General features: G+C 37.8%; 2 protein-coding genes across 2 annotated transcripts in view; one reads left to right on the top strand and one right to left on the bottom strand.

Moving 5' to 3' along the window:
• Positions 1 to 644: 644 nt before the first annotated feature.
• Positions 645 to 7,114, bottom strand: exosc2 (exosome component 2). Its single transcript, XM_037692662.1, has 9 exons — positions 6,782 to 7,114; positions 6,489 to 6,590; positions 6,323 to 6,368; positions 4,734 to 4,823; positions 4,584 to 4,649; positions 4,415 to 4,483; positions 4,008 to 4,184; positions 2,195 to 2,323; positions 645 to 970 (listed from the first exon to the last, which is right to left on the bottom strand). Exons 1-9 carry the CDS (start codon positions 6,895 to 6,897, stop codon positions 893 to 895), a joined length of 873 nt encoding a protein of 290 aa, XP_037548590.1. The 5' UTR covers positions 6,898 to 7,114; the 3' UTR covers positions 645 to 892.
• Positions 7,115 to 8,612: 1,498 nt separating this feature from the next.
• Positions 8,613 to 19,333, top strand: part of ric1 (RIC1 homolog, RAB6A GEF complex partner 1) — a 35,346-nt gene continuing 24,625 nt past the window's right edge. The window contains exons 1-2 of the mRNA XM_037692294.1: positions 8,613 to 9,030; positions 13,971 to 14,078. Of these exons, the coding sequence (XP_037548222.1) occupies positions 8,890 to 9,030; positions 13,971 to 14,078 (249 nt within the window). The 5' untranslated portion in view covers positions 8,613 to 8,889. The remainder of the gene's footprint in view (positions 9,031 to 13,970; positions 14,079 to 19,333) is intronic.

Genomic DNA, 19,333 nt, shown 5'->3' with positions numbered 1-19,333 from the left:
CGTCACCAAATTATTATTTTTTTTCTTTCTCCAAAGTACTTCCAAGATTCCAGCCGTCACGCTCCAATTCTGTGGCTGAACTGTTCATACATAACAAATACACGTTTTGGTTCAGGGTACCAAGCAAAGCTCCCAAAACCCCTCCATTAAGTCTAAACATCTGCTGCCTGAATTCTCACCTACAACAAAATCTGGCAGCACATCCGTCTAACTCTTTTTCAGCTTTTGACTTCCATTTAGATTTGTTAGAAAGATTTTATTCTCATAAATCACTCCATGAAACGGTTCCTCTCTGAAGTCCTTCATACATCGTGTAAAGATGTACTGTAACATCACCCACATCAGAACACAAACTTTTGGTGACAGAAATTTCAGAGTTGCAATCCAAAGCCTCTAAAATGTTAACTAAAAATGTTTCTAACAAGCTTCCCATCTCATTTGAAATTAGTTTTGTACTCTAATCTAAATCAAATTTATTTTAAACTGTTAAATAGCTAAAAGCTGAAACTCTGTCAAACAGCAAGGTTTGATGAGCACAAGATCAAACTATAACTTTGTGCTTGTAAACACTGGTTTCCCCCCATTTTTATAGTTCCTCAGAGCACATAATCAGTAAAAAAAATACAGATAACTCAAAAAGTTTATTTCAGACAATGTTTTTTTAAGTACATATTAGAAAAACGTGTTAGAAATTTTCTAAAAGTTAAAGAGAATGCATCTTTGCAAGCAGCGTCATTTCTTTCTGCAATAAAACAAGTTGAGCACCTCATTGTCACAAACAGAACATTGGAATAATAAGAAATAACAGGAAAGCTGTTAAATCTTGGGGAAGGGGCCTTACTATACAGATCCTTGAAGATTTATATTTTTTGTTAATGAGATTTTGTGCTTCTTAACTTTCCTGTTCTAACTTCTGTTGTGTCAACATCACAATCTCCTCCATCACTTCTGGTTTCAAGATGTCCTTGACCTAAGAGGAAAAACAATAACGCAGACACATAAAGAGAAAAATGGTTTAATAAAAGTGAATAAATAAACAGAAATTGTGACACACCAAATTGTGTAGAGATAATGATTTAGGTTGGATTTTGTTATCCAAGATTCCCAAAAAGAAAACTTTGTCGTGTGAACATTTTAACAAAACACAGCTAAGCTAATGCATGCTAGTGCAGTTTGTCAGAAGTAGGCCTGTCGCAATAAACAATAAATCAATTAATCGCATAAATGAAAATTATCGACCTCATTTTCATTTATCGGCTTTATCGTTTCTTTGTCTCTCTCTTTCTATTGAAGACACTGGATGACAAAAGGCTCAACTCCGGTGCTCTTCACTGACTCCTCCCTTTCTCTTTAAAATCTGTTTTAACCGTCCAAAATCACTTTTTTTTAAAATTGTTAAAAGCAGCTAAGCTACGAGCTAAGCTAACAGGCCGACCTCGGGAAAAAACCTCCGTCTTGTCAAAGCTCCAAAATTCACAGTTGAAACCTGTGCCTTTGTGTAAAAAGTTGTTTTTTCTCTGCAAAAGAAGCTGAGAACTTGTTTATTGATTTTTTTTTAATTATTATTAAAAGCTTTGTGTGACAAATGCTATGCTAAAGAGCTCAAATCACACCGAGCGTTCACCATTTTGTGATAAAAAAAAAAAAGAAAGACAGACAGCCCATGTCAAGTCCAGCGGCCTCCCTCCCATTTTTCTTAAAGAGACACTGCTTGCTCCCGAACTACCATCCTTCTGTTCAAACAGTCTTATACTGCCATTCGGGGGTCAAAAAAAGGTACTACACACAAAACAAATTAAACAACATTTCTTCTTAAATTTCATAATAATTAATAATTATTGTCAAATTTCAAACAATATTATCGTTTATCGCAATAATTTCTGAGACAATTTATCACCCAGCAAAATTTGTTATCGTGACAGGCCTAGTCAGAAGCAGGGATTAAGTCATCTGTACTCTACCTGACAGATTAATACAATAAGAGTTTTTCCAAAATCTAAAAGATGTAAAGTTCATAACTGGAGTAAAAATTCTAAATATGGCCACCAAATGGCACAATAAATATTAGTAGAAGTTAAAGTTTGTATTCCAGTTTCATTACACTTGTTTGTATTTTTAAACCAGTTGTATTAATTAAAAAAGAAATCATAAAAGCAGAGTTTGAGGCTGAATAAATAACCATGACAACTCCTACCTGGTGCTGAAGCGATGATTCGTAGCAGTACAGGACACTCGTGTCGTACAGAAGCACTTTGTGTGCAGCCAAAGCCAGCAGGCAGTTTCTCAACCGTGAAATCACCTCTCGATCTGACAAGTTAACAGGCTGAGAGGCCAGAGACAAACAGGGAAACAACTTTAATCCAGCTTATTTTAAAGTAGTGGAACAATCATTGTTAAAATAAATAATATAAACTCTTTCCGTTCAAAGTTTCACTAATACTACAAGGACATCAAAACCATCCGGTCTTCAACAGACTCAAAACACTAACACACTCACACGAGTGGCTATTTCTCAACACACAGCACACACATTGAGATTAAAACAGATTCTGCATAGTCACATCATCTTGAGCCATTTTAGATCTTGATGCAGAAACAGAACGACAAATGAAAGAATTCTACCAAGATTAACAAATATTTCTACAAGTTTTATGCCCATCTGCTTTTTCTTACAGTATTACTTCAGCAAAAACACACAACTATTTTTAAAATCACATTTTAATCATTTGGTTCATTTTTAAATTGATTCAACTTCTTGTTTTCCCTCATAAACATACAGTAGTAGATTCAGTTTCTATGGTGCTCCCATGAGACCCAGGGATGTGTTACATGCATAATTTTGAAAACAAAAAGCTATTTATAGTCACACTGATTGTTGTTGAATTAATTGTAGTAAAAGAAATAGCCTAATGGTACCATAAGCTTGGGATTTTTTTTTAACTCATCCAGTTTGAATAGAGTAGTAGTGCACTGATGCAGATTTTCTTTCCAAGTGGATCAGAGAATTATGGCCTAACAGTCAAACCTTCGTTTTTATCATATAAAACAAAAATATTCAGATGTCGTTAGCAAATTTCAAGCAGAAATTTTTGGAAAATGGATCTCCTACAACTGACCCCATACCATAAACTCCTGAAGAAGTGATGGTTGTTCTTCTGTAATGTGCACAAATAAACCGTAAACTTATAAATCTTGTTTTTACAAAGTAGATTGAGAGACAGCCTTTTAGCTCTTTTCCTTTCGAACCATCTTCGTAAACAATGTCTTGAAGGTCAGGCCTCTCTCTCTACTTTTCAATCTCGACTAAAAACTTTTTTCAAGCAACTGAACTGCTGAGACTTCCCATGATGCATTGAGCACCTCTATTTTGTTCCACTCATCCAAACATTTTCTGTATCTGCTACTCCTTTCTGGGTTGTGTGCCGATCTCCGACAGCCACTGTGTGAGAGGAGGGTATGTTCTGGACAGGTCCCAAGTCTATTGCAGAGCCACATAGAGACAATAAAGACAATGCATGTTTTAGGCCTATGGGAGGAAGTCTCAGTACCCAGAGAAAAGATTACGCATGGGGAGAACATGGAAACTTCACCCAGAAAGGCTATCCTGAGGCGACAGCTCTGACCATTGCTCCGCCTCCTTTTTGTTGCTGTCCTTATTGCACTTTACATCTTAACACTTATTATCTGCACTGTACATAGAAACATTTGCTGGTTTACTGGTCACATCTAGCATTGAATGGATAACAAAACAAGCTTAGAATTGATGTATTTCTCAAAATATTGGGGAAGAAAACTTAATTGGCACTGTACTTTGGAAAAAAAAATGTATCTAAAAATACTTACCTGCCTGAAAATATTGAGGAAAAGATCAATGCTTTGATTTTCCTGTAATAAAACTGGGATTATCCCATGAGAGCATCTTCTGTATTTTAACGCGCTTACATATTCAAGAAAATAAAAGATACCATCGTTTGCAAAACGCTTTTCTTCATGGGTTCAGATTTTACCTCCAGACTGGTGTAGAAGCCGCCAGCTTCTTCCTCCTGTTGTCCCGGTGTCGGATACAACCACACAAAGCCGTTATTGCCCAGGATGACGGATGCACCACAAGGTAGGTTGTGGAAATGGGTTTTCTGTCTCTTGATCAAAGAAGGTGAAAGCTGGACCAGCACTCCTTGACCCAACTAACAAAAGCAGAAAAAGATTTGGTACAAGAAAACTGTTGATAAAAACTGTAAATTAATTTATTATTGAATTTATAATTATTTATTCTTGTAGAAACACAATATAATTTTACAAATTAGAAGCTTAGACTCGTATATGTAAAGGTGTATAATTAGTAGAATTGTGTCTAATGTAACAGTTTAGTTGCATTTAATCACATTAAAATGCGTCATTGTGCACCGTAACTTACTTTTCCATACTTTAAACTACGAGTGTGAAGTGAAAGGGCTCCATCTGAGTAAACTGACTGCACCTCTGCCTAAAACCCACAGGACAAAGACAAACCCATTATTTTAAATGGGAACAAATGAAAAACAAAAAGAAGCAAATCAAAGTTTATTAAGAAAAAGCTGTCTTACACTGATGAGATCACCTTCCTGAAGGTACTCTCTCATGGTGAGCTCATCTTCTGCGGATCTTCTTCTCTAAAAGTTAAAATCAAAATAGTTCAGCAAATGCTTTAAAGGAAAGAGTTCTGATAACTATAGCTCTTATTCGGACCATCTCACCAGCTCTCCTCCAGGCAGATTGACAGAAGACAACAAGAGTACAGAGTCTAATCTGGAGTTGGTCTCAACCTTCCACCGTTTCTGTTGTACCTGCAGAAAACAGCGCACACTGTGAACATTCCTGATGAAAATGATAACTTGTTATTACCACATACAGGTGCATTTAAAAACCTAATCATCAAAAAGTTCAAATATTTTGTCAGTCATTTTAGAAAGTGAAACTCATATATTGCAAAAGATACAAAAGTGCTTTATTTGCCATTTGTGCATAACGCCAACAATCCAGGTATATTGGAACTCTTGTGCAGATATATGTCAGAGTCACAGTCAAAACACTAAACAATAAAATAAGAATGAAGTAATTATATCTACACTGTACAGTGGTAACAGCAACACCTTCCCTAATCTCATGGCAAGTGAAGTTAGGTAGTGTAAGGTTATTATTGCACCTGTTCAGTAGTTTTGTTTTACCCTCAGTCTAAAAAAATATTTAAAACCTTGTACTAAAGGTGAGGATACGATCTGCTCTACTGTGTCTCAAGTTATATGAATATTTTTTGTGTCCACGTAGAGTGAGCTGGATGGAGTCCTTGATAATTCCCTCTGCTCTTCTTCTGACAGTGCTGTGCATACGATACATAGAGTCCATGGAAGAAAGTTTTGTCCCTGTGATCCTCTCTGTAGCCCTTATTACTCTTTGCAGTGCCTTCCTTTCTACTTGTATGGTGTTCCCATAACAGACAGTGATGCCCGTGGTTAAGATACGCTCTATCAGTCCTCTATAGGTCTGGATGACAGGGTGCTGGTTCAAACCAGCTTTCCTGAGCAATCTAATGAAATACAGCCTTTGCTGGGGGGGGGGGGGGGGGGTTCACTGTGGCTGTGGTGTCGAGAGACCAGCTCAGATCTGATGTAAGCTGCAGTCCCAGGAATCTATGACTGTCAGCCCCTCCCTATCTCAGTCCTTTTAATGATGAGAGACTAAAATATCCTGATGGATTTTTGACTGTGGACTTCACAGTGGATCAACACCAGCAGATGACCATCACTGACTGTGGTAAATTCACACTGGACTTCATGCAACACAGATTGTGGGCCTCTCCACTCACCCTCCAGATTCTGGGACCTTGATTTCCAAGTGACATTCAAAATTTACTTTCATATGAAAAGAGGACATTGGTCCACTGAGCAACAGTTCTGTTCTTCTTCTCCTCAGCAGGTATGCTGTGCTTCAGACGTCGTCTATGGTTCAGGAGTGGTTTGACTTGAGGAATGAATTGTAGCCCATTTCAAGGAGTTAATCAGCTGATCACGGTGTGAAACTAGGAGTTTACAATATTGAACTTCTTCACAAAATTCTAATTTTCTGAGACACTTTTTTTTTTTTTTTTCATTAGTTGTAAGCCATAATCATCAAAATTACAAGAAATAAAGGTTTGAAATATGCCACTCTATGGTTCTTCTTGTTGTAATTAATATGAGTTTCACTCTAAAATAATTGAAAATATTTATTTTTTACTTTTACAATATCGTAATTTTTTTATGCACTTGTATCTTGTTATTTATGCAGAGCAGACTCGGTCCCTCACCTCAGTGATTCTGCCAACTACAACATCTCCAACCTCCCCATTAAACCTGCAACCACACAACAATGCATTTGCATACTGTTAGCCAAGGGAATTCTGAATGTTAGCCCATTTTTGTTTTTTGGATTGCAAAGAACAGTAATTTAGGAGCCTCTGTTAAACGACTCACCTTGTCTTCAGCGGTCTGACACATATCAGTTTGTCCACTCTCTGTACCTTTCCAGCGACTGAAGCTGTCAGCTTGTCTTCATCAACATATGTCCCATGACCCCTGTGTAAAAACATGGGTGAGGAGACGTTTAATACTTCTGCAGCAAAGCCTCAAACAGAAGTACTTATTAGGTTATGATTTTGTTTTGTTGCTGTTCCTGCTCCTTTAACCTAGTTAATTGGTTAATAAACTCTATAATGCTCGCCTCGTAGGTTTTGCTCTTTACTTTGTACAGCAATCTGAGTACTCACCTCATAAAACCAGTGTCTGAGGTAATAACGTCACCAGGCACGACCAGATCTTTTCTGTCGACTAAAGCAACTGGCAGAGACGTGATGGTTTTCGGTAATCTCATGTCCACAGCCATGCTGCTTGTTTTCTTCTTCGTGTCTTCCGTTTACGGCAGCGTCCACAAAGCTTTCCTTTTAACACACAATAAAATGAAAAAATAAAAAATACTGAAAGTTTATTCTCCCAGACAGTAGTTTTAAAAACTTAAACCTTTACGAATTATGAGACGTGTAAAATTTGTATAGCAGGAACGGAACATGCTAGGTTGCAAATCTTCTTCTTCTACTACTTTAATGCCGTCGACGTCACGTCAGCGACGTCTACTGCCCCTTGTGGCACAGATGGGATATGACAGGGTCAATACTCGTTTATTGGTTGATCCACCCTGAGATGGTGCTATTTAAGAGACTGAGCTGAATACAGCTCCTCAGACTGAGGAAGTCTCTCGGATGAGAGACGAAACGTTTCTACATTTTTTTGTTGATTTGCTTTGTTTTGTTTTTTTGAATGTCCAGAGGACCAGATTTAACTTTTTTAGATAGAATACTCGTTTATGTTTTTCAGTTTAGTGAATGAGAGTGTGGCATTTTTTTTTAACTTTCTGCATGCTGCATTATTAAATTCAAATAATTACAATTAATTCACTTCAGTTTACTTAACTTTTTTTTATATAAGACCAAGAAGCAACACAGAAAGCAAATGTGTTAAATCAAATCCATTGGACCGAATCACATTTAATCCTATTATTTAAAGTAAGTCCTACTCATCAATTATCATTTATCACATAATTGTTAGATTCAGATCTAGCTCCAAATCCAAATAAAAATATATTTTCCTGTTTGATAAATTCCAGAGAATTAATAATCACAAAATGCCAGTTTGTAAAATGTCTTTTTGCCAAGAAAGCCCATGGACTGCACCAAATCTTTACTTTGATTCAGTCTTGATAGCATATAAAAGGCTGCAGGTGACTATGAAGAGAAAAATTCATCATTAACAAGAAGATTTTTCTGTTGTGGACTTTGAAAAAAATGGAACTGGATTAAAATTATTTGTACAATCTAAGGCCAGAGAAGGGCATTTAAATACAAATATTCAAACCAACCATGATTTACTCTGGCTGCAGTTTAATGTCACTCCCTTTGATTGTTCGATCTATCAATCTGAAATAAAAACGATACAACATTTATTCTTTGTTGTGTCACTTTTCTCAATTAGCTGGACTTTGAATTCTCTGAACAATCCAGCTATCAACTTGTCAATTTGTCACAGTGGATAAAACAAAATAGTTGTTGTTTATAAGTCTAGCAATTTTTGACAAATACTTTGACCCCAGACTGAAGTTCAGTATAGAATTGCTATATTGTTTTTTCTCTCTTTTAATCATACGTCTAAAAAAAATACAATTTGTTACTTCTGCCCGCGCAGACATTGTAAAGTACAGTATTTTTAAAGTCCAAGGGAAAACAGAGAAAATTAACAGCCAATGTTTGTGTAACATTTTAATTTGACCACTAGGTGTCAACATTGAGCTACATTGCTTTTGTTGAAACGCTTCACGCAACCGTGTGGTGACGTCAGATGTCAACACGTCCGTTCTGGCCAATCAGAGTTCAGTCTGAACATTCTTGTAAAAATGGCTTCGGTGAGGTACAGAGGAGTGAAAACTGGACGCCTAGCCGTTAACAAACACCGAAAAAACTGACGCGGCACCGGGATTGAGAGTTAATCGATCTTATTTGCCAAGCGCCGCTCGCTCTTTTATGGTCAACTCTTTCGGGTCTTGGTCGCTTTTTGTTTTGGGTTACTCTGGTTCCCTTGAACCGCTCATTAGCTTAAGTTGTAAAGCCGATGCTAACCCAGGGCTAGCCGCGTAGCTTTGTCGGCTGCTCTCTGCGGCGTCTGCGTGTTGATAACCTGAGCTGTGCCCGAACTGGGTTCAGTCACAGGTGTCGTTTTCCACAGAAAGAACCGTTCATGAGTCACCTGGATTAAAAAGGTAGCTACTTAAGGAGGATCTGGCACTGCCGTATTGTTTGGAGTGTCGAGGAGAAGGGAGTTTGCCATCATGTATTTTCTAACCGGCTGGCCCCGGAGGCTGCTGTGTCCGCTGAGGAGCGCAGAGGAGCCCTTCCACATCCAGCCCAGCTCCCAGAGGTTTTACTTCGCCCTGTTGTCAGAGACACAACTCAGCATCTGGTTCAGTCGGGTAAGTTAGTAAAAACAGCTAACATTGTTGGCTCCAATGACTCAACTCCAGCAAATGCTACTTTCACTTATTGTACTCATCCTCACCAACTACAGGCGATTTATTTTCACTGCCACACAACAGTTTGACTTCATCTTTTTAAATTTAAAAATTTAAATATTTAAGTAACAGTGTAAATGCTGGTTGAAGCTGCCACCTGTACACCTGTCACATAAACGACAGGTAACTTTAGGTCCTCGTCATCGAAGACGTAGGTTTGTACGCCTGCGCAGAATGAAGGACGTTCCTCGTCCATCATTCTTTCTGTTATTGCCACAAAGATTTACAGACTTCTCCTTCAGTCTTCCCATCACTGGTAACAAGTAAGCTTGGAGTTTCTCAAATGCACTGTTTACTTTTGAGTGTGACATTGACACACTTAGAAAAATCAAATACTACGTTCATATTACATTGTTAGGCTCCCCTATAGTGTTTTATAAATAATAAATAATATTAGTGTAGGGGACAGAGATTAGAGAAGGCAAGTCTGTGATTGGAAAGTCACTGGTTCCAACCCCCAGACTGACAACGTCAAAAATGTGGATGGGAATTGAAATGTGTTGCACCCACATCTGCGTCTACCCTCATTTGCCCCACTCTGGGCCCTTGAGCAAGGCCCCTAACCCCTAGATGCCCTAGATAGCAGCTCTCTGCTCCACATAGAGGGCTGTGGTAGCTCAGTGGTCTGTGGTTGCATCAGGAAGGGCATCCAGTGTAAAAACATTCGCCAAGTCTCCTTGCGAGTTAATTCGCTGTGGCAACCCCTGAAGAAGGGAGCAGCTGAAAGAATAACAAAAAAAAGTTGTAATGTCTTTATATGAACTGGTCACCATCTACAATAAATTCCCATCCTCTTGCCGTATCACACTTCTATGCTGTTAGGGCAGAACATCCTGTCATCATGTTGGAGGCCGATCTCTGCAGAGACGTTGGCATGAAGAGTCTCCCGTTGCTTCACCTCTTCATGCTTTTCCACAAAAATGTCAACCACATGTAGTTTAAGTAGAGAAAATCCATTTTCACGCAGCACTTGCATCACACTGTTGGTAGGAGCTGTGCTTGCAACACAACACGTGCAAGCCAGTTGGCTCTGTCGTTAGCTCAGAGGCTTCAGCCCTCATTCCACCTCCAGTCTTATAAACAGGATGGCAATACACATCCGTCCCACCGTAAATATGCTCTGTGAAAGAAGCTTTAGTTTTGCTACTGTATCAACTCTTGTTTTTTTCTCAACTACTTCAGTTGCGATGATGTTTAGTCTGTTCTCCCTGACCGGCTAATCCGAGGTCACCATTAACAGTGATGGTCCAAAGGTCTGTTGACCTTAAAACAAAAATGTTGGCAGTTGCCTGCATGGAGGAAATGATTCAGTAAGGATGGATGTGGGATGGTGGTGATGTACAACTGCTGATGTGACATTTAGTGGACTAAAAAATGAATTACGTTTTCTGACATGTGCATAACGACAATGGCTCAGTGATTTTAGACTTTTGTCTTTCTTTATTCCTAGATATTTAAATAATGGCTGTTTTTTTTTTAAGTATAGGTAAAGTCATGAATGAGCAGAGTATTTCATTTATCTAACAATGTGATCCGTCAGGTTTTGTTTACATCTGATTAGTAGCCAAAGGAACTCGCTGCTCCACTGCATGTCTGCCCATTAATTCAAGTTGAACAGTTCAGACTTGTGCCATGTGGAAAGTGATGCATATTTGTGTTAATAGGTCTGACCAGCAATGTGTAACAGAAAAATCACAGAGGGAGTAATTAAGATTTGACACAAACCTCAAGATGCTGTATTTTTAGTGCCAAGTAGTGCAGGTCTGAAGGCACTGTAGTTTATCCAAGCTTACATTGTATTTCTTGATATGCAGGCAATAAACCTGTCCAAGAAAGCCAGGTAAAGGCTAGAATGAGTTGTGGGTGCCCAACCTAAAAAATCAAAAAACAAACTATGAAACTAATCGGTTCAGGACAGAGCACCATCTGCCATTTTTGACTTAAAACTCCAAACAAAGATGTACGTTTTGACCATTTTTAATCGTGCGCTCCAATCCTCATTTGTCAGGAGAATTTCCCATAGCAACATAGAGCTCGTTTTTGTCTTGATAACCTTGCATATTGTTTATACCAATCTTTGTTCTGAGCGGTCTGTATATTATTGAGATGCAGCAACAATGAATGAAGGTCACTGCTATTCTTCCGAGCTGCCTACAGGATGTGAAAATATTTCGCTTCCTTTCTTTTTTAGAGCTCTGCCTCGCTGCCTACAAGTACAAAAGAGGAATGTGAAAAGATAAACGTCTCTGCGGTGTTGATTGGAGCAACGTTCTCCTCCTGACATGCACCTTTCACATCTGTTGTTCTCATAAGTCCCTGAAATATTTAACCCAACAAAGAATTATTGAATTCCTCCGTCTGTATTTCTTGGTATTTTATAAACGAACATTACACAGATCAGTCACTTATCTTTAATTTATTCTTTTCCAAAAACAGTGGTTTGAGTTTTATGCGATTGATTAAATAAAACTGTTTAAACAACCTGGCTAAAGCCATCAAAAGATAGTGTTTTATATGTAGGACATAACAGCTAAACATCCCGTATGTTGTAGTTTCAGAGCTTTAAGAAGGAGAGAGGCTTCTATTGTCCAGTCAGCTGTTATTAATTATTAATTTAATGAAGCAGACACTGCAGGACAGAAACTGTTAATACCTCTTCTCTAATTACAGTAACTAAAGGTATCATTATATCTACAATTAGAAGTGTTTCCTGACTTGTTACCTGACCAGCACATAGTGTACTGGTTTTTCCTATTGGGACAAAATAAAAAGAAAACATGTTGCTTTTTGTGTAATGTTTGTTTATAAATTGTATTTGATTAAGTTATAATTTTACCTGTGCTATAATGTGTACTGAATCAGATATCACTTTCCCTGATAAAACCATACAAAACAATTCTAAACCATACATCAGCTGCAGGGGTGGCAATCTTCTTAAGCATCTAGTAAAGCTCCCCTCTTCATCAATCGTTTCATACTTTTCACTTTTATTAATTGTAGCTAAATATTTGTAAATAATACATAACATCTTGATATGTGCGCTTAAGGCACAATAAAGGAAATAAGTTCAGGAATGTTCTAGAAGTTTTACATTCAAGCATTAAAGCCATACACATTTTAAAGTAGTTTTCTGACAATGCTTTGGCAAAAATAGGTTTTGAGTAAATATATCTGCTCAGTGCACGTCTTTACGAGTATAAATATTCACTGTCAAGTATCATAAGTATTATCATCTTAGAAATGCTGTCTTTGAATGCTTTATCGTAATTTAGATCCATTATCGTTTTGTTTTTTAAGGTAGTATTTTTTCGTGTTGCTTTTAGTATATTCAGACTTATCTTAAAAGCAGTGGAATAGACTATTTAAAAAATAAAATGTGTATTTTGATGTGTTGGTTGATGAAAAGTGCAAAATTACACGTGCCATGATCAGCCTCACAATTTTTGCTTGTTTTTAGAGTTGATGCATGTTTAAGTAATGTAATGCTCTATAGTCAGCATGTTACTTGTGTGTTTCATTCCAAAAATAATTACCTAGTTCTGCTTTTAGGAATGAAAATATGGCCAACACTCAGTCATAAAGTCATAAAAGTTCAGTGCTAAAGAGTTTCTGCAGACTTGGATGTGTTCACTGCACTAATGCAACGTTATGCTTTCTGCAGTGTAGTTTTGGGACAAAATATCTCAAATTTGTTCAGAACTCAAACAGTCCTGACTTAACTTAATAATTTATATTTGTTGTTTTTCTTTGGTGATGGATAAACATATAAACTCTTTACTCAATGAGTCATTGATGCAAGTCATCAAACTTTACCACAACATCCATTATCTTTTACCCGCTTCTTCCATTTTGGGTCACAGGGGTCGCCGGTGTCCATGTCCAGCAATCACTGTGCGAGGGGCAGGGGACACCCTGGACAGGTCGCAAGTCCATCACAGAGACAAACAACCATTCACTCTCTCACTCACACCTAGAGACAATTTAGAGTTACCAATCAGCCTAACATGCATGTTTTTAAGTCTGTGAGAGGAAACTGGAGTACCTGAAGAAAACCCACGCATGCACGGAGAGAACATGCAAACTCCACCCAGAAAGGGCTCCGGGCCTGGATTTGAACCGGCAACCTGCTCGCTGAGAGGCAGCAGCTCTACCAGTTGCGCCACCGTGCTGCCAGTTTACCACACACTTTAGTATTTTTGGTACCACTTTACAATAACTATACTTTCTTAAAGGGCGTATTAATGCTTAATGTTATTTGTGAATTTATCAACACTTGCATTAAAGCATTTAAAAATCAGCTCTAAGACTATTTATACACTCAAGCAGACTCGCTATTTGGGAAGAGATGAGTCCATATTGCCCTTTTTAATGAATGCACTATAACTGCTTATTAATGGTTTATTAGGTGTTTACAGGTAGATTAATAACTATGCTATTAACTATTAATTAGCCATTTATAAGCATACCCTTATTGTAGCATGGTACATTTTTTTGTATGTTTTTCATTCCTTGTCACTTTGGTTCTCAGTTGCTGTATAAATTTAAACATCAAACACATAATTGGGTTTGGCGAAAGATGATACACAAAGTGCACGTTACAAAGTTATTAAAAATTTCTTACACTGCTGTGGTCATACATCAAAAGCCATCTCACAGTGTTGCTGCATTTTTATTTAACCAAAATGTTTCCCTCGTTGTCGGCCCTTTTCTCCTGTAGCTCCTGCACATAGGTTTTAATAAAAGTGAAATGTTTACTCCATAAAGCATTCAGCTGGCTGTAATTTGTGGAATTTTTGACGTGCTCATTTTCTTTTCCATGTCCCTTTTTTCTTCGCACACAGCCCAGTGTTTTGATAGTCAGCTACATCGAGTCTGCGAAGGCGGCGGCCCAGTTTGGCTTCTACCAGAAAGCAGAATGGAAACCAGACGACTCCATAGTAGCTGTGGCAGTAAGTGAACTATGTTATCATCTGGTCCTGTTGCTGCAAACATTTAAGTAATTGCTTTAAACTGAAAACATTTAAATCAACTTTTTTTTTTAGAATAAAAAAAAAAAAAAGAATATTGCCAGTATTACCTAAAATGTGTTGTTTTTTTTTGATGGCAGGGTTTTTCCATACATTATCATAGTGTTAAACAACCAGGTCTGTTAAAGTTTGTGTAGTAATTTCAAAACAGGTGAAAATCCATAAACACTGTAACTGTTGTAGGTTGATGGAAAAATAAATTAACACGATTTTTCCACGTCCGTGCACATAAGCTGCTTTTGTAAGGTATCACTTTACAGAAAGATTCTTTATTTTTTTTTTTTACCTTCCTCTTCTCTGTTTACCTGTTGCCTGCTTTGTTTCTGCTCTTTTTTTTAATAGTGTTCACTTATGTAAGTATTTTATGGTCACACTGATTAACTGCACATGCAGTTTTAGTTACTGGGTTGATTATTCTTTATTTATCGGTCTTGTAGATCAGGGTTGCCCAATACGTCGATCGCTATCTACCAGTCGATCGCAAAGGCATTATGGGTAGCTCGCATGGCATTAAAAAAATAGACGTCAGCCTATCATCCGTCCTCACTATGAAATTTGTTACTTGATTGACATACAGGGCAGCCAGTCACAGCCCTCATGCTCTCAAACCAGGCCTCAGAGTGGTGATTTTCCCCGTGAAATTCTCCATACGTGAAGCCTCACATGTGCACTACAGGCGGCTGCAGTCAAAAGTTTTCTGCACTAACAACAGTTATAACAAATGGCAAACAGCAAAGTGTTTTAGTTTGCGCTACTCACCCTTTTTCAGCATGTAGGATCAAAATTAATAAAATCCATGGTTCAAAGAGACGTTAGTGTATTAACCACGTAACTGGTCATGCAGACACTGCATGTACAATGTATACAGCTTAGCCAGCATCAGGGTTGCCAGATAAATTTAAAATATCTTAATTACCCCCTCCTTTTCTGTGTACATGTTCAACAAACACAGCACATACCTCATCTTAGAATATATTTACTCATCAGCTTAGGTCAAAATACTATCATTTGAAAGCCACAGTCCTATAGTTCATAATTTCTTATCTGGCAACCCGACTGACATGGAATCTATGGCATTTTTCGTGTAAACCCACTAATTTTTTGATTATTACCCCCAATAAACATTGAAAAAAAAACACTAACATTTCCAGAGGTTGTTCTTGTGGATATGGGGTAGACCACTTTGACTTGATCATTTTAAAAGGAGCTTGCATGATGAAAAAGTGTGCACCCCTGTCAAAGTATGGGTTTTATGTGGTGTTTAAAAGGATAGAAGCTGGGTTTTTTTTTCTGGTGCTACTTCACAGCAGTAGGAGAAATACTACAAAAAATGTTTAAAATTTTAACTCAAGTTGAGGCAAAGGGTTCTGCAATTAAAAATAATTAAAGCTCTTTAAAAGTTGTAAGTATTCTCTCTAGTTAAACAATTTGTAAAGATAGCTGACCAAAAATGTTACCCAGATAGTGTTAGGATGCTTTGGCTACTCTTTGTTTCTTATCTGTAACATTTTTTAAACTTTTTTCCTCTGCTGACCTTTGCGCTTTCTGACTTTGATTCAGTCTACTCAAATAGAAACAGTAGTTTGCTTTAAACGACTTGTCCAATGGGTTTATCAGTCACAAGGGTTTCGATTTCAGTTTGGTCAAAGCTGCCAGATAACGCTGGTGACATACAAGCTAGTTTTAGGGACTTTTGTACCCATGAGGCAAAGTTGTGATTGAACTCTGCAAGATATGTTTGTCTAAAAGTGTGTTGTGGTCTCAGCTTTCTTTGGAAGATTGAGGACAAATGAGGCTAAGTGATTAGGTGAACACACATATTCTTAAAATATCACCCACAAGACCTACTTTTTTCTCATTACATTCCTGCACTGGCTCAACTGCTAAAAATATGCAATTTATCAGCTCACAAAGCTCAAAAGATTTTGTGATTTTTGTTTTATTTCTGGCTAATTGCCAGGGAGGTGAAATGGCTACAGTCTCACCAGCATGTTTCTATATGTAAAGCCACACAAGTGGTGCTTTTTAGGCAGATCTTTGCATTTATTTTCCTGGTAATATTATTAACATAAAAAAATCAATAACATGAATTTAAATAGTAAGGTTAAGTATTAGACTAACATGTCCTGGATGAGTTTGCATTGCTGTGTGCATGCATACCTTGTTTTTTATTGGTGTTATTTCTCATACTTTTTTTTTGTCTGGTATACACACCTACCAGTTCATGACCACTAGTGTTTTTATGGACAAAAGCCTGATCTTAATACAGTGGAGCATCATTTTTGGGTCACAGGTTAGGTTTGGAGCTAAGACATGAACTACGGTCAAATTAAGGGTTAGGTTAAGGGTCAGGGTTAGGAATACAAAATGAATAAAAGTCAATCCAATGTCCTAATAAGGATAAAAATATGAACGTTCGTCATTAAGCAGTGGACAAATTTGAACAAAAGTTGAAGTAATTATTTGATATATCTACAACTCTACTTTCAACTCGATTCAAGATGGCCGCCCAGAATTTGATGTGTTGGTAGCTGAGACTCATCCCCAACAGATCTTGTGCAACAGATTTCACAAAATGTACTTCTTTGTATGTAGTCAACTTTGTCTGACTGTTGTCAAAATATGTCATGAATCACTTGATGGATTTTAAAGGCATTTCCAGGAAATGACTGATGTATGTACTTCTACAACAAAGTTTGGAGTTAGTCCAATTTAAGATGGCTATCACAGCTGATCAACATCACAGCTGATCAACACTATACATCACACAAAGAGCTCCAACTCAGATATCGCATGAGATTGCTCATAACGTGTTTTTCAAGGTTTTTGACCAGAACAGCTACGACTTGAGCAATTGCTGTCCTTCGAGGACTGCTGGGTCTTCACGAAAGTCTGGGGAATTATTTTCATGTAGTGCACAAGTAGATGCTTTATGTAACAAATCTTGACACCGTCATTGAGCAACAGATTATTTTAGGTTTTGTCTGACAGATAGAGATGTTACGTAAAACATAGGCCTGTCGTGATAAACATTAAATCAATTAATCGCATGATGAATGAAAATTATCGACCTCATTTTCATTTATCGGCTTTATCGTTTCTTCGTGTCTCTCTCTTTCTACTGAAGACACTGGATGACAAAAGGCTCAACTCCGGTGCTCTTCACTGACCCCTCCCTTTCTCTTTTCGCTTTAAAATCTGTTTTAACGATCCAAAGATTGCGTTTTTAGATTGTTAAAAGCAGCTAAACTGAAAAGCTAAGCTAACAGGCCGATCTCGGGGGGGTGGGGGGGGGGGGAACTCTCGTCTTGTGCCTTCATGTAAAAAGTTGTTTTTCTCTGCAAAAAGAAGCTGAGAACTTGTTTACTGATTTTTTTATTTTTATTAAAAGCTTTGTGTGAAAAATGTTATGCTAAAGAGCTCAAACCACACAGAGCATCCGCCATTTTGAGAACTGAAATAAAGGAAAGAGTGACAGCCCATGTCACTTCAAGGTGCCTCCCTCCCATTTTTCTTAAAGAGACACACTGCTCGCTCCCTCACTATCCATCCTTCGGTTCAAACAGTCTTATACTGCCATCCAGTGGTCAAAAAAAGGTACTGCACTCAAAACAAATGAACCTACATTTCTTCTTAAATTTGACAATAATTACTAATTATTGTCAAATTTAAAACAATATTATTGTTTATCGCAATAATTTCGGAGACAATTTATCGCCCAGCAAAATTTGTTATCGTGACAGTCCTAGTAAAACATGTGACAATTACTAAGTCCCATTGTTAACCAGAACAGTTATTGTTAGAGAAGCTGCAGTTTGACACGGGCAGACATTTCCTCCTCTTATTATTCCTATACCAGAGAGCTTTTGCTGAACTTTCTGCTTCATGAATAACTTGGTTAAGGAAGTGTTTGTTGTGTTAAGTAATCTCACATCAATTAAGTATCTGCAGATGACTCATTTAGGCTTAAAAGTCACGTGATCTGCAACACAAAGAACAATATCCTGGTGCATGCTCAAAGAACAATACAGAAAAAACTGAAACGAGAAGGTTAAGATTCACAGGGATAATTAGAATCTGCATTCGAAATTCATTTCATTGCTTTTGTGTGCTTCTACTGACATGGAACTTTTTCAAGTCTTTGTGTTTGGTGCAAAGTCACAAGTGTATTTTTGTTCTTTGAGCTCTTCAAGTCTCTTGGCATATACTTCAATAAGGTCTTTTTTTTTAATATGGCACCAATTTCATCTCAAGGCACTGTAGAAAAATATTCACATACATTAGTCAAACTTATCTAAAGAAGCCTGCAGATTGCATCAATTCTTAGCTTTGTCACAGTCTCTCATCCTGAGCAGCACAAAGGCAACAGTGGAAAGGAAAAACTCCCTTTTAACAGGAAGAAACCTCCAGCGAACCAAGCTCAGGCTGGGCAGCCATTTGTCTCGACCAGCCGGGGTTAGGGAGTACAAGAAAAAGACACAAACACAGAGTACTCACAGACCAGTCAGAGTATTAAAAATTATTGACTCACCTCTGGCCTTTTTTTTAATCCCCCCCCCCCCCACACACACACACACACACACACTTTGCCCCAGTCAAATATGGTGGAGCTTCAAAGATGTTTTGGGGTTGTTTTGCCGCCTCTGACACTGGGTGCCATGACTGTGTGCAAGGCATTATGAAATCTGAAGATTACCCAAGGATTTTGGGTTGCAATGTAGGGCCCAGTGTCAGAAAGCTGGGTTTGTGTCCTAGATCATGGGTCTTCTAGCAGGACCCCAAACATACTTCAAAAAGTACCCAGAGGTGGATGGAAACGGAGCACTGGAGAGTTCTGAAGTGGCCAGAGTCCGGAACTAAATCCCATGAACACCTCTGGAGAGATTGTAAAATTGATGTTGGGAGAGGGCACCCTTCAAATATGAGAAACCTGGAGCAGTTTGCAGAAGAACAGTGGTCCAAAATTCCAGTTGGGAGGTATAAGAAATTACTGATTTCAGTTGTTTTTTCAAAAGGGTGTGCAACCAAATGTTAAGTACTACTACTGATAATAATTTTGTCCTGCCCATTTTTGGATGTTTTGCAAGAAATTATATCAATTTTGGCTTTTTTTCTGTTTTTTGTTTTGTTCCAATACACACAAAGAAGAAAAACTTAATTTTTCTGGAAAAGTTTCA

The sequence above is a fragment of the Nematolebias whitei genome, chromosome 18 (genome assembly GCF_014905685.2).
Source record: "Nematolebias whitei isolate Nwh7 chromosome 18, NemWhi1, whole genome shotgun sequence".
Lineage (NCBI taxonomy): Eukaryota > Metazoa > Chordata > Actinopteri > Cyprinodontiformes > Rivulidae > Nematolebias > Nematolebias whitei.
Note: the sequence above shows the minus strand (reverse complement) of the source record. Positions and strands in the feature narration are given on the sequence as shown.

What these genes read in the sequence shown, in the direction of transcription:
- exosc2 (XM_037692662.1), bottom strand. Translation starts at nt 6,897, where the DNA reads ATGGCTGTGGACATGAGATTACCGAAAACCATCACGTCTCTGCCAGTT. An exon ending in TCAGACACTGGTTTTATGAG is followed by an intron (nt 6,591 to 6,781) that starts GTGAGTACTCAG and finishes GTTTTTACACAG; the next exon opens with GGGTCATGGGACATATGTTG. An exon ending in TAGTTGGCAGAATCACTGAG is followed by an intron (nt 4,824 to 6,322) that starts GTGAGGGACCGA and finishes TGTTTTCTGCAG; the next exon opens with GTACAACAGAAACGGTGGAA.